Raw genomic sequence first — 24,535 nt, 5'->3', positions numbered from 1 at the left:
TCAGAAACAATTTTGTGCCAGCATTTCCTATTTTTATTCAAAATATCGCATCAGAAACAATTTTGTTTCTGATGCGATATTTTGAATAAAAATAGGAAAGGCTGGCATTTTGTTTCTGATGCGATATTTTGAATAAAAATAGGAAATGCTGGCACCCTCAATTAATGTGAGAAAAAAAAATTGTGGTCATACCTCAGACTGACTCGTGTAACAAAATTATTTGCCTGTATCAATCAAAACTTGACGTAACGAGTATACATATAAAAAAGAAGATGTAGTGCGATAGCCATTGAGAAAACTCTTCACAAGAGACCCAATGACACAGAAAATAAAACAAATATAGGTCACCGCACGGCCTTCAACAATGAACAACGACCATACCGCATAGTCAGCTAGAAATCACAAATGTAAAATAATTCAACCAGAATATAGCCGGTTACTGTATCGTGTTAGATTATAACCTACATTCGGTTGTAGCTTTAGACTCCCGTTGAAGTGAGTATAGTACGCACTTGTTTATGTCAATATTGCCTAATTAAACAATTCATGGTTACAGTTAAAATGAACATCACGTCTTTATTTTTTATCTTTACATACATTTTCAATATATTAAAATAAAGGGCTGCGCTTTAGCGCATGATACGCCCGTTGCTCTTTTAACTTGTCTTTTATGCTTTAAATGAATTCATATGATCAACTAGAAAAGTGAGAGCCTGTGAGCCATCATACAAAGGATCTGTTTGGATACCGATTAAATGTCCGGTTGTTTCGATTTTTTTTAATAAGACGGCATAACATGTAAAATCTGACGAAATTGGTATAGTTGATGTAAATTCAGATATTAATACAAATCAAAAGGATGGTTACATTAATATATTCACCAAAGTTTCACCAAAGTTGCATAAAATCCCCGTTTTTTTAGTATAAAAAATCATTACTTAAAAAACGTAAAATCTAAAATTTATCAAAATGGAAAGGGAGCTTATGTCAATAGATATAAACAATTTATCAAAGTTGCATAAAATTTTGTGAAAGTGTTAGTTATTGTCCCAAAATTGGAAAATTATCCCTTTTTAAGCATAAAAATTCATAACACGGAAATGTAAAATCTGAAATTTATAAAAATTGAAAGGGAGCTTACATCAATAGATATAAACAATTCACCAAAGTTTCATGGACATTGGTAAAAGCCTTTTGAGTTATTGTCCGAAGTTTTGAAAATACCCCCTTTTTTATGAATAAAGCCCCGTTAATCCAAAACTTAAAATCTGAAATTAAAAGAAAAACGAAAGGGAGCTTACGTCAATAGATATGAACAATTCACGTTTAAAGTTTCATGGAAATTGGTGAAAGTGTTTTTGAGTTATTGTCCGAAGTGTGGACGACGGACGGACAGACGGACAGTCAGACGGACAACGGTATACCATAATACTTCCCGTCTAAAAGAAGGGCGTATAAAAACGAATAGATAGCTGATCGTAATTTTTCTCGATTCGAGGGAGCTTTCGAAAACTGAAAGATTTGCATACGATTTCAAGAAAAAACGATTGTATACAGACTACAAAGTCAGACAGAGACATAGAAGATAAAGAGACAAAAGGTAGGTAGGTATGTATAGACTATACTTTAAAACAAATAATATTTTGAATGTAGAAGATAAATGTTTACGTCATTTGAACAAAATATAGTCCAACCGTCAAATGAAATATTCAGGAAATGACAAAAAAGAGTAACAAAAAACACAGGTCCAACGTAAATTCTGAGGTTAACGCAGATCTTCAGAAGAATTGTTGTTGTGAATCAAAGTACATGAGAGTGAAAGTAATTGAGCAGACCCAACAGCACAAAACAAAGAAACATCGCTAGCGATGTTGATATGGATATGATTTTCAACAAACAACACAAGGAACAGAGTCCCAATAATGACAATACACAATAAGCGCAAGTTTAATTCACTTAAAGTGAAAAGAAAGTTGTGAATATGTTTATTGTATCTGTCACTCAGTTTTTTCTCAGATGATAGATCAATTTCGTTACATATATAAATGTCCTTAATTTTACATTTTCTGAACAATTTCTGAAGCGACATTTATGTTTTTGTCCTATCCAAGGAAACGACCTGAGATGCTTTGATTTTTTTTGTAAGGGGGGGGGGGGGGGGGGGGGGGGGGGGGGAGAGAGAGGTGGCGTTGAAATGCTGTGAATTTTTAATTAAAAAATTGCAGAATAAGCCAGCTTAGAAACTGGAATCCTCTTCAAAATCGTGCTATATAAATTATGAGTTAACGTTCTGTGTACAAATCTCAAGAGTTTCAAAATAAAAATGGGAAAACTTGTATTTAGTTAACATTAAAACCAACGATATTTATCACATAATTTGATATAACTAATCATAAGACATAGTTTTGTTAATATTGCTAAAGATACATTAACATCACAAATAACTTAGTTTAGTAATAATAACTCAGTCTCCGTTCATTTTTATTTTACAATATTAAGAGCTGAATCAGAAATTTTTAAGTGACCTTGTTATTATCTTTACTTGGATCTTGTAGAGTTGCTCTTGACCTCATTAAGGTTTAGTCATTCGTTGAAATTCCGTAACACCCATCCCAATGTTCGCAGCTGTAATACATCATAGGTTAAGGTTAATGTAACCTATTTGTAAACAAGATTCCGCGCTTAAAATTTTGACAGGAAGACGTCCAGTTAAAAATTAAATACAGACATTGATCTTCATTTGGCAGTTTCCTTTTCTTCACAAAATGAGCAAAGTTAGATTTGTATTCGTCGTTGGGGACATACCACACCTGTCCTTGCGCTAGTTCTCTGAAATAGGTAAGAATTCAATAAACCTTCTTTTATATCATAAAAAATTTTCAAGGACACTAAGTTTCTTTAATTTCTGAGACGTTAGATTTATAATACACAGTCATGTAGACTTTTTAAGGTGTGATTTAGCACGCACACGAAAAGAATATTACGAGACAACCGACGTGTTGGAGATCAAAGAGGTTCTTTAAAAACCTATAAAGACTATTTGTTACATATTATATTTCAGGGCCCCTGTATTTCTTTTGGTTACAAAATATAATTAAACTGTTCATATGTACACAAAAATAGTTTAGGATATTTCAGTTTTAAAAATCTCAGTGTTGCCATGTGTTTACGCTACTTGAAAAGCGCGCTTTATTTATAAACCAGATGATACACTCCAATCAGTATTAAGCTTTCAAAATACAAGGCAAGAAAATCAAAGAACTCTCTCAAAAACTGAAAAGGAATTTTGAATATCAAATCAAAACTCGAAGAAACAAATTTAGGGAATGAAATCTGAACTTTTGAAAATGCTATTGTACGTATGTATCGAATTCATTAAATTATAAGCCTTTCACGGATACTGTGGTTCTTCTGTAATGATATGCGCAGACAGATTTATGATGATATAAGATATAATCAAAGTTAAAACTTTGACGGAGGAAGGATGAAATTTCGAACGCTTTCCCAAAGTTGAGAAATAGACCTTTATCGGACAGGATAGTCGCATCGAAGAAAATTAATTCTTTCCTTTTTCAGAATCCCAAATCAGCAAGAACATGAAGAATATGTGATTAATAATAAAAACAACTCCTCATCAGATATCCTATAAATAGTACGGGAAAGTCCAAGTCAGTGAACTTATTAATATATTATAAACTCTGGTTAACATTTTTCTCTGCATTTCTTTGAATTTTAGACGATAAATTCAGATTAAAAAATCACACTAGTTCTTTTCTAGCTTAAAAAAAGTTTTTACAGCGCACGGTAAAATACTACTTTTGGAACAAAAGGCGTATCTAAGGTGGTGGAATCCCCCTTTTTGACGGTGAATGTGTCTGAATAGGTAAACATAAAGTTGGAACCCACCCTTTATCCTGGGTTTGAACCCCTTTTAAAAATGGCTGGACCCAAATTATATCAAAATTACAGACAGGACTTGTCAAACTATATGTAAAAATATGGATAATTATTTATTAAAAATGGGGGGGGGGGGTCTCTTTTGCCAAGCTTGATTAGGTATTTTCATACTTTTGTTAACGGGTATTTTGAAAATATGTGTGCTGTTAACTGTTATTCAAATTATCAAATAACAATTATGGAATTTTTATCAATGCTCGATTTCCTTGTTTTTTCGATCGATATAAAGTATTTTGCCCAAGTTTGGCCCTTTTCTTAGGTAAAATCCTTAATCGATTATTTTTTATATACAAGATGTATGTCGTACTGAGGCCGTGTTCACATTGACCTGAACTCGGTGTTGTGTTAGTGTAACTCCATATAAACTACTCATAATTACGCTCCCATTGATAAAACTCAATGTTTACATTTAGAACATACCCACCCCTTCTCGTCCAATGAAAAGTCAGTTTTTTGCCCTCTAATTTTCATAGTACATGGTTTTCCATGCACTATGAAATGCTATACATGAATGATTTTTCATTGTCAGTTAATTGTGACAGTGAACTCTTAATAACTGCACTAACGAAGTGTAGAATCCCCTAAGGCATTTTCCTTGGGAAAATAGCCTACTGATTAAAGATGAAAGAGCAAAGATGAAAATAAAAACATTTGAATTTTGCAAAAAATCATGCATTTGCTCATATCGAATACACAAATAAAATTTGATTAGGATAAATAAAATGGTATTTATTTAATTTATATAACTTACATTTCAGTGAATTATTTTCTTTTTCTTTCAAAAAACCACAATGCCAGACTACTGATATATAAAGCAAAGGATAGTTTTCTGAGACACACAATACATTTGAATTTATCAATAAAAAGTAAGAATTTAATGTTGAATGGTCTGAATTCAAATATTCATACAGAGAGTTTTATATATATCAAAAAGTGGAATTATATTATATTGTGTTGCTTTTTAAAATTAAAAAATCTAAAGATATATAAGTATTAAATTTTACCTGAAGCAGAAGAAAAACAATTTATCCTACACAATATATGTCAGTGCTATTTCCTTTCATCCATTGAAATGATCATTATCTAAAAAGTGAACTTTTATTTAGGTTTGAATATAACAATGGGAAAGGATAATTTTGTAAGGTCACTCGAAAGTGTGAATATGTTCTAAATTGGTCAGACAATACTTGGTCATGTTTTATGAAGATTTAAGCCCTCGGCTTCGCCTTGGGCTTAAATCTTCATAAAACATGACCAAGTATTGTCTAACCTAAAAGTAGTTTAAATCATGTTTTGTCTACATGCAGTCGATAGCTACATGCAGTCGATAGTCGATGTAGGCCTTGTGTAGGTTAAGTGTACACTAAACTAGACATTCACAACTTTAATTTTCCCATGAATATTTAAAAAAGAAACGATTTTCATATAAATTTGATACTTATAACACTTATTAATAAAGTGATTTATAGAAATATTTGTCTAAACTTAATATATTTATTTGTTATAAAAACACTCTACATAGGCTTATAAAACCCTTATCAAGACTCACCCATCATCATTGCCGAACACATAATACATTTGAAAAGGTCCTCCCGAATCGACTAGACGTACACACTGACAGAAATATTTGCCACTGCATGGTCTTTACTCAAACAACGATTCACTCATAAAAGCATTACTGAAAAAGGGTGAGGTTAATTGTTTGTTTGTGTAGTATCTCAGATCCGTTAAAATACATTTAAAAAAAAATATATATATAATCCCTACCGCTTCCAAATACTCCGTGGTGAAAAAATACCATGTGAAACACACAGAAAAGATATAAATATAGTGGTCCTTAACATCGCAATTCTTCTTCTTCGTAGATGTAAGCAAGCTGATGCACCCTACTTTTTAGTGCGTAATCGAGACATCATTAAACTACTGCAAATCATCCAAAATGACTTTCTTAAAGGACCAACCACTTAACTAAAAAAAGGGGGGATGTGTCATAATTTTTTCTCCCGCGAAAGTTTATATTTAGTTTTTTTTAATATTTAACACTATAACGTATTGGGAAACTGTGATTTCCGAATATTTGTTCATTTTAATCATCTGTATGACCCGATTCTTTTTTAATCAAACTGTGGAAAATCCTCCCCCCCCCCTTTTAAAGTCAAATGGTCGTTCCCTACCTGCTTGAAAAGTTGTTCGAAAATTTGGTTCTACGTAATGAACTGTTACATTTAAATGACATATAGTGTACAAGTGTGAACAAATCTTATGTACAGGTAGCTAAACAAGGTGTATAGATGTGAACAAATTTAATGTGAAACTAGTGTTCATTACATTAAACCAAATGTAAACATGTTTACTGTACTCGGCGTTTGGTGTGAACACGGCCTGAGATTTCTTCCGGCAACACTGACATCCTAATCCAGCCTTCTATTTCGGAAGCGTTAGTTTAAACTCGATCTATGGTTAAACAGTGGCCCAGGATCACAGGCTATAGCATAATTATGTTACTGGTCCTATTTGAAAAAATAGTATATTCAGCTTTAGATTATTATACTGAATTATTATTATTATATTTTATTGAGCAGATTCTTGCATACTCTCCATATTTGACAAATCAGAATATCGACAAATTGAAACAGAATGTGTTATATCTGATTATACTCATTGATGTTTATTTTTATGCCCCACCTACGATAGTAGAGGGGCATTATGTTTTCTGGTCTGTGTTCCCGTCCGTCCGTCTGTGCGTCCGTTCAGGTTAAAGTTTTTGGTCAAGGTAGTTTTCGATGAAGCTGGAGTCCAATCAACTTGAAACTTAGTACACTTGTTGCTTATGATATGATCTTTTAAATTGAAAGCCAAATTAGACTTTTGACCCCAATTTCACGGTCCACTGAACATAGAAAATGAAAGTTGGAGTTTCAGGTTAAAGTTTTTGGTCAAGGTTGTTTTTAATGAAGCTGAAGTTTAATCAACTTGAAACTTAGTACACTTGTTGCTTATGATATGATCTTTCCAATTTTAAAACCAAATTAGACTTTTGACCCCAATTTCAGGGTCCACTAAACATAGAAAATGAAAGTGGGAGTGTCAGGTTAAAGTTTTTGGTCAAGGTAGTTTTTGATGAAGCTGAAGTTTAATCAACTTGAAACTTAGTAAACTTGTTTTTTATGATATGGTCTTTTTAATTTTAAGCCAAATTAGACTTTTGACCCCAATTATACCGTCCACTAAACATAGAAAATGAAAGTGGGAGTTTCAGGTTAAAGTTTTTGGTCAAGGTAGTTTTTGATGAAGTTGAAGTCCAATCAACTTGAAACTTAGTACACATGTTTCTTATGATATGATCTTTCTTATTTTAAAGCCAAATTAGACTTTTGACCCCAATTTCAGGGTCCACTAAACATAGAAAATGAAAGTCAGCGTTTGAGGTTAAAATTTTTGGTCAAGGTAGTTTTTGATAAAATTGAAGTCCAATTAACTTGAAACTTAGTACATATGTTCCCTATAGTATAATCTTTCTAATTTTAATGCCAAATTAGATTATTACCCAATTTCACGGTCCATGGAACATGGTAAAGGATAGTGCGAGTGGGGCATCCGTGTACTTTGGACACATTCTTGTTTCTTGTCGTTTTTCATTATATAATTAAAACCGCAAATACAATATTCTGTGTACAAATGTAAAACCTTTATTTACAATTTGAATCTTCTTTTATAGGGAAAAGACAAGCCTAGCAAGGCAAAAAACAGAAAGTCACATGAAAACAAGGTGAGTTAAGTGATTTGTTTATTTTTATACAACTATGAATCTATTCAGGGAACAGTTTTAATAAGAAACAAAGTTCTTCTTTCATTTTCTATTAACATATAGAACATAGCGACAATTGCATATTTCTAGTTGTCTAATTTGTCAGCCGTCATCGCGTAAAAACAACGAATCAAAGGATTCAACTTTATACATAACTAATATAGTACAAAGGTGTAGATTAAAAATTACACCACTCCAGGCCCTTTTGTTTTCCACGTAATTAATATTTTTCTCAATAATAAAGAAGTTCCGGGTCAAGTCCGATACCGATACCAATAGTATATTCACCTGTTACCTTATCTGTACGTTCCGCATCTGACAGGCGCACCGGCAAACCGTGTATTCAGGATTAATATGCTTATTCAGGATTGATATGCTATATACACGGGTCATAATCACAGGGTTGACACTACTAAATTGTCAAATTGTTACAGGTCTATTATAGTATTTTAATCAGTAAGACTTTCTAAGATAACAATAAGAATACTAAAAATCTGGACTAAAAAATAAGGTGTATAGGTACAGTTTTTAATTTGTTAGCGTGCATGACGTAAAACAGCGAATCAAAGAATTCAATTTTATTTATAACTAATATAGGACAATGCTGTTGATTAAAAAATACTTCATTCCAGGACCTTTTGTTTTCCAAATAATTAATATTACCAATAATTGATGAGTTCCAGTTCGACGGGTTCAAAACGAAAGATTTGAAAGCAGAGAAAACTGTATCATATAATCGGCATCACTTTATCATATGACAATACTAATACTAAAATAAGGCTTGCGCATAGTTATATACTTTAATTCAGTCACGGACCCGCGATATCACGGGTGTGTTCTAGTGTATATTATTTTTACGTTCAGATTTGTACGTTGTGTAACTATTCAGTTTTTTTGAAAATTGGTTGGGATCCAGTTTGTGGGGAGGGTGTGTAAACCCGGAACATCATGATACATTTGCATTTTTGTGAACTTAAAAAAAAACCTAAAAAGTATTTCAAGCCATGTTTCATTGCTGGAATGATTTCACACCTAATTAAAAGATTTGTTTGCGTTTTACCTGACGTTAAGTTGTGCCACATTTGTACATGTTGTATGTCTGTCCGAAATCAGTAATTTAGTGGTCATTTTGACTGCTGTTTGTGATCTATGATTTCATTTCTATGTATCGGCCGTTGATATTCACGTTTAACTTTTTGACATTATGTTAAATCGTATTTTTAAGCTTACACTACGGCATATGATTGCTTGTTGTTGAATATTGTACAGTAAAATATAGCTGCTTACATCAAAAAAAAGTTACGTCTATGTGATAGTATCACTAGAAATCATACCACATCTTTGTAATCCTATCTAGTTTAAAACATATCGTTTTAATAAAATTAAAAGCAGCATTCACACAGAGGTGAAATTCTAAAGATGATTATAATGTTCTGATTTTTTTCTGAGGATTTCGCAGTGAACGAAAAAGTAATGGGCTTCTGGAAACCGGAGAAGAAATGGTATAATGCAACAGTCTTAGAAAAAACTAAATCAGGTAAACCATGATATAAATCAAAGAGAGATTACAAAAGAACGATAATTAATAAATTGATTGATAGTCAGGTAGTTTTTTGTTTTGTTTAATGCCACATTGTGCACCCTAGGCTATATCATCATGCTCATAGATATAGGATTATGTCGTATGTGTGCCAATGAGACAAGTCTCCATCAATGTAACAATTTATAAAAGTAAACCATTAATGGTCACGCTAGGTCCTGCGGCTTTGGATCATACTGAGCAAAAAGCTATAACAAGACCAAAAATTACTAGTGTAAAACAAATCAATCAGAAAAACGAATAGCGGTCTAACTTATATACCGTTTGTATTTATTGGCTGATAACATTGGCGTATCTGGAGAGAACACAGAACATTACATGTCGAACTAACAGAAACAATGTACATATCATTCGAAGTAAAAGACTCACTAAGGAGTCAACATTTCCATATAAAGTCAGGGTAAAAATAAACTTTATAACTCTGTATATAGGGAGTACAAGTCATACTTATTTAAAAATTAATCAAAGAAAAGTAGCGCTGAAAAGCAGTTTCTGTTTATTCGAATTTTGGGAGTTCCAGTGTAATTTTTCATGAACTTTCTTTTTCAGACCGTAAACATTGTATGAAAGGAAAGATGTAGATATATTTGATTTAATTTTATAATGCTTAATTTGCTTTTCTGTCCCTATGATTGGATAGTCTCTATTTTACAGGTTACAAAGTCGTATTTGCAGACGACAACTTAGTACGAGTGTTAAGTCTACAAAATCTACGAAAAAAGACATCGAGATGAATTCAGCTAAAGGTGTTTTGTTTATATATGAACTTACAAGAAACTCACAACTCATCTGATAATATTCTCAAAACAGGATATGATAAACAATATCAACAACAAAACGAAGCTGTATTTCCTTGTCCTTGAACAAAAGACATTTAGCATCAGTCAAATGATCCTATATATTTATACATGTATACAAGATTGAACAAGGTTATATATTTGTTATTTAATTTATATTGGGACATTATCATGATTTTTAATGATAAAAAAAAACATTCACAAAATTAGCTTGTTTGGTCGGATTTTTCTTGTAATTTAATATGACAAACTGTATGTAGAAAAAGAAGTAATTATCACACCATCAACGAAACAACATCAATGACTAAAATAAATAGATGAAAAAAACATCTACATGTAAATGAAAAAATCATCAACAACAGATAGATGTGCATAGAGTAAGTTATAAACTCCAAGTGTGTTACAATATTATGCACATAAAGCTGTTCAATATAGTTGCAATATTGAAACATGTAACAATGTGTTATAGATTACTTTTTATAATCATTAGTACACACAATCTTAGCATATTAAAATTGATGAAGATGTACTTACAAACATTTTTATCTTTGGGCAAATATTGAGTATCATCATTAACAGAATTACTTTTATAAATTCACTAAAACATCACCACCGTTTACATACAGGATAGATATTTTCTGAAAGAGGGACGAAAGATACCAAAGAGACAGTCAAACTCATAAATCCAAAACAAACTGACAACGTCATGGCTAAAAATGAAAAAAAAACCAGAAAAACAATAGTAAACATGACACAAAATAGAAAACCAAAGAACAAACAACACGAACCCCACCAAAAAGTAGGGGTGATCTCAGGTGCTCCGGAAGGGTAAGCAGATCCTGCTCCACACGCGACACCCGTCGTGTTGCTTATGTGATGACAAATCCGGTAAACAGTCTAATTCGGTAGGTCAAAGTCATGAAAGGGAAGGGGATTGTAGTTACGACGTTAGGAACATATCCGATTTCATTTGTGAAACGGTTATTCCATAACGGTCAACCAACTCTGAACATCAACAGCTTCAGGAAAACTATTTGAAATTTGAAAATATCGATATTTGATATAACAAATTGATTGGAATTGATTTTTAGTAGTGCGGTCGGTAGTGTCTGCTGATTAAACAACCATAGATTTAAATTCCTTGTTTGTGTGGGTTTTGTGGTTTTGTAAGAATATAACAATCCCTTATGTTTTTGTGGGTTCTTGTTGCTTAGTCTTTGGTTTTCTATGTTGTGTTTTGTGTACTATTGTTTGTCTGTTAGTCTTCTTTTTAAACCATGGCGTAGTCCGATTATTTTCGACTTATGAGTTTGAATTTTCTTCTGGTATCATTTGCCTCTCTTTTAAGGAGGTTTGTTCCTAATGATGACGATTTTAAGTAAGCTCCTCGAGTTTAAAAGCAATCTGTATTCAAAACATTCTGCCTTCTTTATACGGATAACCACAAAATATTCAAACATTTTGTCAGGAATCTGATGTTCAGTAGATGTCGTTTGTTGATGTGGTTCATAAGCTTTTCTCGTTTCTCGTTTTTGATATAGATTAGACCTTAGGTCATCCTGTTTTAATGGTTTTACGCTAGTCATTTTGGGCCCTTTATAGATTGCTTTTCGGTAGGAGCCAGGGCTCCGTGTTGAAGACCTTTTTTATACCTATAATGTTTTTTTTTTACAAATTGGGCCTTGGATGGAGAGTTTTCTCATTGGTACACATTTGTTTCAAAAGTAGTCAACTGTCTAAAGACTGTCTAAATTTCACGACTTGGGATGACAGTTTTTTACATATTTTTTTTATAATTTGAATCTTATGAAATAATGGGGAAATTTCCCCAATTTGAATTCAACAATAACTTATTTGAACATGAAAAGATTATGGGGAAATTACCCCAACTTGTAGTCAAAAATATCTAATATGAACATGATGAGATTATGGGGAAATTTCCCCAATTGATAGTCAACAATTTTTTTATGATTTGAACAAAATGAGATTATGGGGAAATTTCCCCATTTGATGGTCAGCAATATGAAAGCTTGTATTTTCCAATTATCTTATTTAATAATTTATAATTAATCTTATCGTGGGGATATCCGCATTCTGATTTTTTTGATTGTAGATGTGAATGTGGGGATATTTCCCCATTCTAATGTTATTGGTTTTATATGTGTAGTGTATGTTGGGATTTTCCCCACTGGTACGTTTTTTCAATTCAAGAAGACTATGTTTCTTCATTGAGTGGGGAGATTTCCCCAAATTTGATAAAATCATGTAAGAGCATTTTCATTACCTTATAGAATTGTTGACAACAAGTGTTTATTTCAATTCACATCGTTAACCGAATTTGAAACCACCCAAAAAAGAGAATAAAATAGAAATTCTCTTTTTCAAATAGAATGCGTTAGGTGTTGTTATTTTTTTGTGAACATGAAAATTGTCCTCAACAGTCATTACAGCAGTACATAATGTACAAAAAAATGATGTAAAGTTGTTGTTTTTCAATGTTTAAGCCAAGTTTGATTTTTCTTTAAAAAAAATTATCTAATATTGTAGCTTTCAACCAGACTTGAAGGTGTGCCCTGTACATAGGTACAATTTAGGGTTGTTATGGAAACCTGCAAGATCTTGTGCCAATCCAGAGCATAAAGGAAGTAAGAAAGTGACTAAAGTGGTGATAACCAAATTGAGCAGATATTTATTCATCAGAGAAGGCATCTTTATTCCTGTTGGAGCAGGTAAATTATATCCAAGTTATATTGCTGGATAAATTAAACTGATTATAAATCAAACCAGTTATGAATGGTTGACTGCAAAAATGGGTGATGCATGTACATTTAAAGTGATTTAGTCTAAGCATGGTCTTTGTACTTTGTCTGAATTGGAATACATGATTTCTTCTTATCATACATGTACATTGTACATGTAACTTTACTTTACTGTCTTTTTGATAAATATGAGAAAGAATTGGTTAATGAGGTTTGAGGTTTGATGTCCAGTAGCAAATATGACATGTATATAAGGACAAGAACATGTTTACAGTAATAATCATGTTAGTTTGTACTAAATTGACAAGCATGACATTTTGAAATGGATTTTTAACATTCTAAGAGTCTAGGAAGCAACCCCCAAACACAGGAGAACATTCCTGTTTGACTATAAAATAAATATAAGGAGGTGTAGTATAACTAACATTCAGACAACTACATGTATCATTACACAGTATCAACCAGAGTTCAAATGACTCAAAGATAAGCAGTTTAAAGGTCACACAACAAAACCGTTTTATTTGATTTGGTTAAATATATGTTCAAGTTTTCCCATTTTATTCCATAACAATTTCAATATGCTGAAATAGAATATTTCTGGGTCTCTTAGAAGTTGTTATTGTATACAACACATGTATAATGTTGATGTTTAGCATTACTGTTACAAAAAGTTTCCAAAGGACAAATGAATTGTAATTTAAACAACTGCAGAATTTGTTATACATGTACAACAGTTGTCTATATCATATTATATAAATGTAGATGCATTAATGAATTTGTTTGCCTTCATGTATATTTCAGGCTTATGTAGTTCATGCTTTATAATCTTAAATGGAAAGTACAATGAGGAGCAGATAGAACTAGAAAATGTCAGTCCAGTAAGTTTATAAACATTTGTCTTACCATTGAACAATTTTTTTAAATTGCAATATGATCAAAATACAAATGAAATATATTCATTTTGTCTGTTTGTTGTGGCATAGAGGACTATAACCTTATTTCATGGTCTGATAGTAATTTAAAAATACTGGTTGAATTAAATTTTTTGTATGGAATTGCAAAATGTGCATTTTTGTCTGGTACAGATCATCTGACCATTACCTCCTTTACCTTGATCATTGATTATGTTTATTTGATTTTGGTAGAATAACATTTTAACAAACAACCATATCATGATCAGTCTACACCATTAGCCACTAGAATACATGGAATAGTAAAAAATTAAAAAAAGAATATGTGGCATGATTGCCACTGAGACAACTCTCCACAAGGTACCAAACTGACACAGAAATTAACAATTGCAGGTAACTGTATGGCCTTCAACAACGAGCAAAGCCCATACTGAAGTTAATTTGGAATGGTACTGTACTACATATATGAAAATTTTTAGTTAGACACCCAAAAAAATGTCAGAATATAGCCATTATTGGTCTTTTGGCTATATAATGTAGTACATGAAGTTGGTAAATATTTGTGTATAGACTTCTTGGCTTGGTTAGTAAAGTAAACAAGACATTTAAGTGTGTAACACCTTTTGTAACACTAATTTCCTCTCTATGTGACCAATAAGTGCTGCTTGCAAGCCTGGTCAATACTAGTATACAATCTGGTTTTTTTTTAAACCTGGTCTTTAAATAAATCTCTTGTAACAGCCTGAGATAGTCATGAATGATTGCAATTTTCTAGAAAAGTCTGATTCTGAATTGAGAATTCTTTAAATGCAAGCAGTCTATGAAATAAAAAAGGGGGGGGGGGGGGGTAACATAAGACTGGAATAAGTGGTGGCGTACTTATTTCTACTCTTTGACTTTAAACAATATGTATACACATAATAATACTTGAAATTTTATTTTACAGGACTGTATTGATAAAGAAGATGTAGAAAGTTTAGACCAGGAAGCTTCATATTCACTAAGACCAAGGACACAGAAGGTAAACATAAGAACAATAGCTGTCAGAAATGACATATATGCCATTAAGAAGGATCAATTCATATAACACAATAGCAAGCTCCTGAAAGTATGGACAAAAATATAAAAAAAAATAAAACAGCTTATATAATCAATTCCTGAAATATCAAAATAAAAAGGAATTTAAAAAAAAAATACAAAGAAACAAATAAACAAATACACTCTTGGCCTTTGACATATTCAATACGTCTGTTCCTGGTCTTTGCGAGGTCAAAATAGTTTTAGACATATAACCATATATGGTCAAAATATAAACTTCTTGGTTCCCATTTTATTGTGCTCTTTATCATCATTTGTCACAAATTATTTAAGCTGTACATTTTCTTAGCCATAAAGGTTCTAAAGTAAAGGCTCTCAAAAAAGTAATCATTTTGCAAATATAAAAATGAGAGAAAAAAATTACTTTTAATTGTTACATGTACATGCATGTACATGTATCAGAGGTGAAAAAAATAATTTGCAACCTACAATCTAAATAAAATCAACTACATATATATTAAAGAAGATGTGGTATGAGTGCCAATGAGATAATTCTCTATCCAAGTCAAATTTGTAAAAGTAAACCATAAAGAGGCTGTATTACTGTCAATTTCTTGATCTAGTACAGTTCTTTGTCAATCACAACACTGCTGTAAAATATCACAATTTGGCCAAATAACCATTATTATTATGTCTGTAGAAGCACCATTTAATTTTGATTTAAATTAAGAAAAAATGAGCTATATTTCAGAGTCCATAAATTATAATATATGAAATTAAATCAGATCATATAAGATTAGATAATAAAGAAATACTATCTTTATTATCGAAAGTTTTTATACCACCGTCAATAATTTTAAGGCTGTATATTGGTATCACGTTGTCGTCATCAACATCAGCATCATCGGAAGAAACTAAAATTCCTGACAATAACTTTAGTTTAAGTTAATGGATCTCTATGAAATTGAAATCAAGGTTTGAAACAACACAAGGTTTTGGGTTTAAAGTTCAAACAGTTTAAGAACAAGGGGCTCAAAAGGGGTCAAAGTAAGAAAAACTTGTATAATTTCTTGCACATGATAAAAACTTGTATAATTTCATGCACATGATAGCTATATAGCAAAGTAAAAAAATTTCATCACATCTTCTCATGAACAACAACACGAGGATTCAGTTTTAAGCTTAATTATTATTATAAGTCATCTATTACTGTCACTCAACAACTTCCAGTAGATCATACGTTCACATGTTTTTTTTTCTACATTTCAGGGTGATCATCATTCTGAGTTATTTGATATGGATCAATCTCAATCAACAATAGAAGATTTTGATTCTCAAGTGTCAAACTGGAGTGATGCCTTAAGCAAGCCATCAATTGAAAGTTTAAATGAGGCTTTACAAATACTTGGAAAAGGATCAATCAGCCCTTTGAAAAGCCAGCTTAAAACTCCAATAGAGGATGCAAGCAGCAGGACAGTAAGGCTGTATAAAAGAAAAGCAGTTCAAGGTATTGATGCATTGATTGAATGTATAGCACCAGGCCAAAGCAGTAAACTTTTCAAGCATATAACTTCACAAGTCAGTAACAATGAAGATACAGATAGTCAGCTGACTCAAATGATTGTAAAGCTTTATAACAGTTCCGATAAAAATAATGAAAAGTTACAGCTACTCTCAATGATTGCAAATAAATACTCAAAAACACAACTGCAGAATTTGATACCTGGACTTACAGTATGGCGTATAGATCAAGCCAGAAGGCATTTTCAGTTTTATAGTAATGGGCCGGGCAGTTTCAGTGTAGATGCAAAAGAAAAACTGCACAGATTGAGAATGGATCCCGTTAAACTGGAACATGCTTTGGATTTTTTTTTTGATCATCAGTTTATACAGGTGTCATCATTTGGAATGAGAACAGTGAAACTAGAACAAGAGACTGTATCTATTCCGCAAGTCATAAGAACCTCATGTAACTCTGAGTTAGTCAATATGTATATAACCATTTGCAAGGAGCAAGACTTCTCTCCACTGTCTTCTTCAACACTTTTCAAAATATTGTCTTCATGTTCAGCTGCCAAAAAGACAAACTTACGTGGACTTGATAATATTGCTGCAGATGGAAACACAGCTTTTGACCTTTTGATTAATTTAACAAAAGAATTGGTAAACATGGAGGTATTAGACAGAGATGATTCAGATGAAATATTGTCAAAGCTAAAAAAAAGTAAAATCTACCTGAAAACAGACTATAAGCTCCATGTACAAAAGAATGATAGATGTGCTGATCACTGCATTAACTGGGCATTAAGTGATACAAAGGAGAAAGAGTATGCTGTAGAGTGTGACCACCTTCATGATCTAGTGTGTGACAGATGTAACCTGCTACCTGATGTCTTGCAAATGTTGATCGACAGAGTGAATAATACTTCAGGTAAGTGAAAAGTTAAAAAAGAGTTTCAAGTACACATGACTTACAATGAATTACTGTAATTCTGAAATGTGTTTACTACATTGCAAAAATGTGACCAGGTTATAATTGAAATAATTTAAAATCACAGTCTGATTTTTTTATTTTTTTTTTAAATTAAACAGGATTTTTTTTCAATATCACAAAAATTAAAATAGAATTTTAATCTTAAATTACAAAATCTAAAAGATAAATGTACTCAATAATTCCTGAATTTACAGTAACATCGATAGTACATTTACACACAAGGGGGAAAAGGTCACTATCACTGGTGTGGAGTGATTTACTGTGAATTATGGTGATTTCCAGTGGTCTGTGCTGATAAGTTAGATTATCATGTCATCTTCTTGACAATCAAAATGAAGTAAACATCAATCAGCAAAAACTAAACAGCCTTATCCAATTTGACTGTCATGACTCTAAAGAAGTTATACTAGCTAAACCTAAACAAGAGACTTTTTGATACCATAGATACTGGTAAATTTAACTAATTTATTCTCATAAATTTGTAAAAACAGTTCAATTGAGAAAACAAATGTCAGTCTGATTTAATTTATCATGTTTATGTACCAAAAAAGATATGACCAAGCAATACAAATTTGTATTTATATACATTCAATGACATACATGTATGATGTATATATGTTTTTTTTTAAGATAACAATGAGATAAGCTGAAATATTATATATATTATTATAAGTTATAAAAGCATAAAAGCAAAATGAATATAAATTTGTTGGACATATGACAGTGTATAAAAATGCTACTGGATTGAATGAATGACGTAACTTTATTTTCATTTCAGTTTCTGTAAAGACGACTTCAGCTATAAGATCTCGAACTACTTGGCTTCAATTTTATAAATGTGCATGTAGTTGCGTTAAAGATATTATAATGTACATTTTGTACTAAATAACTATTGTTAAAATAGGACTGTCACATGATCTTTATTTCATGGTTCATTGATTATAAGGTTGAACTTTGTTGAGCTGAAGATTATATAACCTCAAAAACTAAGTAATTTTTATTCAGTATATTTTGGGAAAAATGAGAAAATAATGCAAACATTCTTTTTTTGTAAATACTTTCAAAAGAAAATAAGTAAAAAAGGAGATTGTAAATGTTATTGCATTTTTTGTATGTTATAATTTTTGAGTGAAATGATATTATTTAGATGTTCATGGCACATAATTATTTATACACCTGATAAATAACTAAATGCCATTCCATGCTAAGCTCATATTTAACTGCAAGAATATGAGACATAAAATATATAAACCCTTTTATTTTTCAGGTGTTAGGATCAGCAGTTATAATTATAGTGAAAGACAGTCAGGAAAGTCATATTGTGATAGTAAGATAGCTCACATGAGGTGCAAGATGAGGACGTATGTAGCTAGTGGTGGCAACATTCAAACTGCAAACGACATGAGAGCTGCAATTTGCAGTGGGAAGGCTGTCACAGGATGTCAGTTAGCTGTTGCAAAAATAGACACGTCAAACCATGAGTTAAAGAGCCATAAATGGAAGGGTGTCAGCCAAATTAGTAACTTGAAGCTGCACGAAGATGGAAGCATAACTGTCTGGAAAGCCTATGACATTGGAACAGGAAAAAAAATATCAAAAGAAGAGGTAATGTTAATATTTGTATATGTCCAAAATAAGTAGACACATATATTCATATACCTGTTTATATCATCATTTATCAGTTGTCTAAGATAAGTGAACCCAAACCAGATCATGGCCATATAAAAAAGAAGACGTGGTAAATGACACAGAAGTTAACAACTATAGATTACTGTACAGCCTTCAACCATGAGCAAAGCCCATACCGCATAGTATTGATATATATATATATATATATATATAAAATATGTAAAAGTCTTAACGATCATGACCTCAACAGTTTATTTATAATATTAATTGTTGATAGTTACCATGTACATGTTATTGTACAAATGTGAAGTATCAACATATTCATACTTCATATATAGGTTTTAACCTTACCATTCTGTACATACAAGAATATCCAAAAATGAACTGATTCAACTTTAATTTGACTCAACCATCATTACCATATGTTATGAATCTTATATAATTTTACTTATATTTTAAGAATACCAAACACAGATTAAATTCAAGATTGGATGTCACTTTTGCTGTCGCTGTATATTTACAAACAAAGAGTCCAGTCAATCTAGCTTAAATTTGACCCTAACCTTGAAGTATATGCAACAGAAGATTTTTAAGTTGTAATCTTCAGCATTATTTACAAAATCAACCAAAAACTTACAACAAAAGACTCATTTGTGCAGAGCTATCACCCTTTTCAATGTTAATTTCCAATTTCCAAGAAATTAAAATTCAAATTTGAGTTTTCCTCAAGTTAGGTTTTATGGGACTTTTTTATGCCCAACCAATGATAGTAGCGGGCATTATGTTTTCTGGTGAGTGCATCCGTCTGTCCATTTGTTCGTTAGTCTGTTCGTCTATTTTTGCGGCTTCAGGTTAAAGTTTTGGGTCACGGTAGTTTTTGGTGAAGTTGAAGTTCAATCAACTTGAAACTTAGTACACTTGTTCCCTATGATATGATCCTTCTAATTTTAATGCCAAATTAAGGTATTGACCCCAATTTCACGGTCCACTGAACATATAAAATGATAGTGCAAGTGGGGCATCCGAGTACCATGGACGCATTCTTGTTTTGTGTTTATTTGGGACGTAATGCTATATTAGTAGATTAGAACTAAAACATTTTCTGTTGCAATTAGTTTGAGGTTCAAACTTAGTTTGACTGGACTGAAAGAAATCTGTTTCCCATGACACAATCTTTATGTATTTAAACTTCATTTACATATTAAATTACATTTATATTTGTTTTAGTTGCAGACATATTCCTGTGAGCAAAAGAGTACAGGAATCATCATTGAGGAGGATTTTTCTGGTTCAGAGAAAAGTGGTAACATCAAAACTAGCAGCAACACTATCCAAAATGACAATCAACCTGCAGATCTAGCTTCAAGTGATTCTCTATGTGAAGGAAATCCAGAGGTAACAAATGAATCTTCGTACATGTTTAAGTGCCCAATAACAGGATGCACTAAAATGTATATGAAGCACCATTCACTAGAAATTCATTTGTTACTTGGTAGGCATGAATTCAAGTTAGAAAGGAAATCCACATACGATGAAATTAAGATTCGTTGGATACAATTATGTAATGATGTATCCACAGATGTGAGAACAACCTCTGAGGGAGCATCTTCTAGAATTCAGTCCAGTCCGCTAACTATTTTGTCAAAGGGATGGGCCTTAAAGAAGGACAAGAAAGCTGTTAGATTTTCCTCTGACTTAAATAGTTTTCTTTCAGAAATGTATGAAAATGGAGAAAAAACAGGTGAAAAAGTAACAGCAAGTGATGCTGCTGTGAAAATTCGGCAGGCTAGGTTGCCAGATGGTACAAAAAGATTTCAGGTGAATTAATACCTTGATTCATCTCAAATAACATCATTTTTCTCAAGACTAACTGTAGCAGGAAAAAGAACAGAAACAAGAGCAGCTAAAGTTGTTGTAGACGTGGTAGATGATGAGGATTTAGAAGCTGTTTTAGCTGAAATTGAAAATCAAGAGATAAGAAACATTACTATGTCTGATTGAATGTTAAATTTTAAACAAATGTATGATGAAGTATTATTTATAGACAATATTTTTGAAAATGTGGTTTATTCATGTATTTCTCTTATGATGCTTATGGTTCTGCATCTTAATCTCCACTTTATTTTTCATCTATCTGTCTAATCACCAATATCTATTACTGAAAGTATGGGTAGGATGTTTGTGAAATGTCACACAATTATTTACATAAGGTTGATGTGCATACAGATAAATGTATAACATTTCAATGAAATTTGTTAATTAATTTTAGATAAAATCAGGGTTCTTTTTAAACACTTTTTGTAAAAGAAAAATCCATTAGAATATAGGGGATGCTGCAGCAGTGTTGCATATTTGTTTGGGGCAATGTATTTTTTTTAAATAAGTCAGGGGCGTAGCTATACCAAGATGGTGTGTACTCAACACAGGGGAAGAAGTCATTTAGCCAGAAGTTTGGAGTAAATGGTGCTAAATCCTGCATTGTAACAATTTTCTTGGGCTTAAAAGTACCTCACAGAAATCTTTATTTCCATAGTAACCAGTCAAAGTTTTGAAAATGATTGAATTTGAAAAAAAAAGTAATTTAGAGAAAAATAATTTCTAATGAGTAGTGGGTTTTGCTTGATACTAACTTTCAGAACGAGTCTTATTTTTTAAATTTTTACCAAGCAAGGGAAACAAGGGAAATCTCAAAGCGTATGAATCGTCGAGCATTGGTTTCTTTTAAATGTCATATTTTATTTCATCAACTATTTTGAAAACTTCAGAAACGTTGTAAAGAGGCATTGCATATATGTTTTAATTGTGGTCTGACGAATTGAGGACTCGAACATCTTAATTGCTTGCATCAGCAACGTAACCATCATGCTGATTCTGTAAATCATTACTTTATTACTTTAACATGTATAAGTAGCTTTATTCTTACTTGATTTACCATACTTTTATTTTTGTCAAATTTCGGATGTGTACTTAACTGGGTTTTGGCGTATGTGTTGCTACAAGCCTGTAAGTAAGTTTTGTTTAAAATAAATAATCATTATTTAAGGAACTATTTTTGTGCTATGGTGTTATTGCAAAAACGAGATATCAAATTAATTACTGTCAGAAATAGAAAGTTTTGATAATTGGGGTGTGGGTGCAAATTTGCATTAACATTTATTTCATTTGTTGTGAAAAAAACATCCTTCTGGGGTACAACTACAAAATAAAATGAAATTCAGGTACTGTATGAAATGCTAGTATAAATTAAGTTAACATTTTTTGGGTCAATAATTATATTCTAGCTACCACTTTTTTTTTAAATTTGTGCACATGCCCAAATACATTTACAAACGTATAGTGCTTTGATTCTTTTAAAGTAAACTTGATATTTGTATTGAATATATCTGGAGTCTTGTCTTGGTGTCATTTATAAAACCTGATTTAGAGATACAGTGTACATGCATATGTATATGTTAATAGAATTTCATATTATAAAAGATCAAACTTGACTAAAGTTTTGTGTTGTTGATTTCTAGAAGTATAAGAGTAATATGTTTGAGACGCTGTAGTTTAGGTTCTTATAAACTTCTAATAATTTTGTAATAAGTTGTTATAGTTAAATTGTGAATTGCCAAAGACAAAATTTTAATATAACAAATAATATTTTTATCTACATGAATGTTATTATTTTCAGAAAAGATTTTAGAGAGCGACTATAAAGTACAAAAAGAAATAGATGATAAATGTTTAATTTTCAGTGACAAATATTTCATGCATATGCAACATTCATTTAATAAAAGAGATATGTACAATAACAATAATATTATATAAGTGTATTTTCTTTTGTGCTCTCTTATCAAGATAAAGAATTAGGCCATGTCGTGTATTTAAAGTGTTTTATGAAATTCTTTAAAATTAAGTTCACATACGCTTTTAAAATGTTTAAATGGAGTTTGGTCAATTTGAAACAAAAAATGCATCCGTCTACTTAGCCATGTTTTCAAGTCGATCTTAATTTGCTTGCTGATGACCTTCAATGTCATACTATGAACCATCAAATATTTTTGTGATTTTGGCATGTTTGGTCCAAGCTTCCCTCGAAAAGCTTCCAGAGGTAAACATGTGTACAATTTTACCTGAACAGACGGGCGGACGGGAATTGACGGTAATAGATAAGAAGACCGGTTTGCCTAGAGAAGTAAATTCGGAAGGTGTCATTAAAACACTGAATGCTATGTTAATCAAATTAGATTTGTTTCGTTTCGTTTCGAATTTTGTAATTGTAACTAAGCTTTTTATTTACTTCCTGTTTTGGTATTTTAAGGGGACGCACTCATCATGCACTTACTTAGTCTTTAGATATCCGACACCAGTATTGTCAGTAACGATGTAAGGTTTGGTGATTATATGTTAAACTGGGGTCACACATTCACGATTTTTACTGCCGTCATTGACGGGACCATTCCCGATTAAAATTTGTCAAAAGTCTGATCAAGATCCTGTGAATCGTGGTTGGAAATTCAAACTTTAATTAAAATTTGTAAAACAAATAATTTAATCACGACAACAATCAGATATTGTTCAGGAAGCGTCGATATTCAACCGTTTCCAAGCGAATTTATCCCGATAATCCCGTTCTCAATCCGCTTCTAATCCAATTTGTATCTTTTGCCAGGTAAATTTCGACCGTGCCTGTTACGACTGCGTCCCGATTCTACCGAATTTAATCCGACAGAGATCAGACAGTGAACCGACGCTGACGGAAGTTATCCGTTCGAAATCTGTCGGCATAATCGGGATCAGCAGGTACTGTCGGAACCTAATCCTATCACGGTCCGCTCTATCGCATTGCAAACGGCTTTGTCTGGTCTCAGTCGTATTGTATTCTGTAATTGTCGGGACTCTGACGTGGGTATTATTGACGAATTTCGTATTAATAACGGGACTGTTTCAGAACGGTTTCGGCAAAAACGGTTCGCAATCGACAAGATCTGGATGCAATCTGGACTCAAACGGCAGAAAAACAGCAATGAAAAATTTCTCCAGATCATTCCCGTTCAACCGGACACCGTCCAGAATACACAGAACATTGTAAGGATTGTGATCCGATACAGCAGAATCTGTCACGACATAGGCACGATTGTAATCCGACTATACTAAATCTGCTGAGTTTCCCCGAATGTTACGGGACGCACTGTCGGGGTGCTTCGCCGAACTATTCGGATCCTTCCCGACCCGTAGGAATCTGTTCCGAACTTAAACGACTGCGATCGGACAATGATAGGACATTCCAGATAATTGAGGACCGTAATCCGACTTTTTCACTTTTCGTTTCGTATCGCTGTCTGATCTCAAACGGGAGCAATAATCGGCAATGTGTGAACCCCGCATTAAGGAAATATAAAAATTTAATTTAATCATCTTGAATTGATATGGGTGTCAAATATCTTGTATATTTGGATTTATGACCAGTAGATCAAGGAAGTAATATATATCATGTATTGATTATCATCGTTGGTGAATCAATTGATGATATGTTAATGCTCGGTTGAACTACTTCCTC

The 24,535-nt window shown here is 32.1% G+C and overlaps 2 protein-coding genes and 1 long non-coding RNA gene across 3 annotated transcripts in view; all 3 read left to right on the top strand.

The window, feature by feature from the left end:
- LOC134687772 (uncharacterized) overlaps nucleotides 1-18,700 on the top strand; it is a 48,568-nt gene extending 29,868 nt beyond the window's left edge. The window contains exons 2-7 of the mRNA XM_063548228.1: nucleotides 12,710-12,891; nucleotides 13,723-13,799; nucleotides 14,779-14,853; nucleotides 16,140-17,301; nucleotides 18,143-18,147; nucleotides 18,632-18,700. Of these exons, the coding sequence (XP_063404298.1) occupies nucleotides 12,710-12,891; nucleotides 13,723-13,799; nucleotides 14,779-14,853; nucleotides 16,140-17,301; nucleotides 18,143-18,147; nucleotides 18,632-18,700 (1,570 nt within the window). The remainder of the gene's footprint in view (nucleotides 1-12,709; nucleotides 12,892-13,722; nucleotides 13,800-14,778; nucleotides 14,854-16,139; nucleotides 17,302-18,142; nucleotides 18,148-18,631) is intronic.
- Nucleotides 2,664-10,625, top strand: LOC134686092 (uncharacterized). Its single transcript, XR_010101538.1, has 4 exons — nucleotides 2,664-2,838; nucleotides 7,676-7,726; nucleotides 9,215-9,302; nucleotides 10,020-10,625. It is a non-coding gene; the product is annotated as an uncharacterized LOC134686092 (long non-coding RNA).
- LOC134687080 (uncharacterized) lies at nucleotides 18,596-22,376 on the top strand. The gene is made up of 2 exons (XM_063547056.1): nucleotides 18,596-18,969; nucleotides 20,221-22,376. Exons 1-2 carry the CDS (start codon nucleotides 18,706-18,708, stop codon nucleotides 20,818-20,820), a joined length of 864 nt encoding a protein of 287 aa, XP_063403126.1. The 5' UTR covers nucleotides 18,596-18,705; the 3' UTR covers nucleotides 20,821-22,376.
- Nucleotides 22,377-24,535: the final 2,159 nt, after the last annotated feature.

The sequence above is a fragment of the Mytilus trossulus genome, chromosome 10, assembly GCF_036588685.1.
Source record: "Mytilus trossulus isolate FHL-02 chromosome 10, PNRI_Mtr1.1.1.hap1, whole genome shotgun sequence".
NCBI lineage: Eukaryota > Metazoa > Mollusca > Bivalvia > Mytilida > Mytilidae > Mytilus > Mytilus trossulus.
The sequence above is the reverse complement of the archived record's forward strand: the minus strand, read 5'-3'. Positions and strand labels throughout refer to the sequence as shown.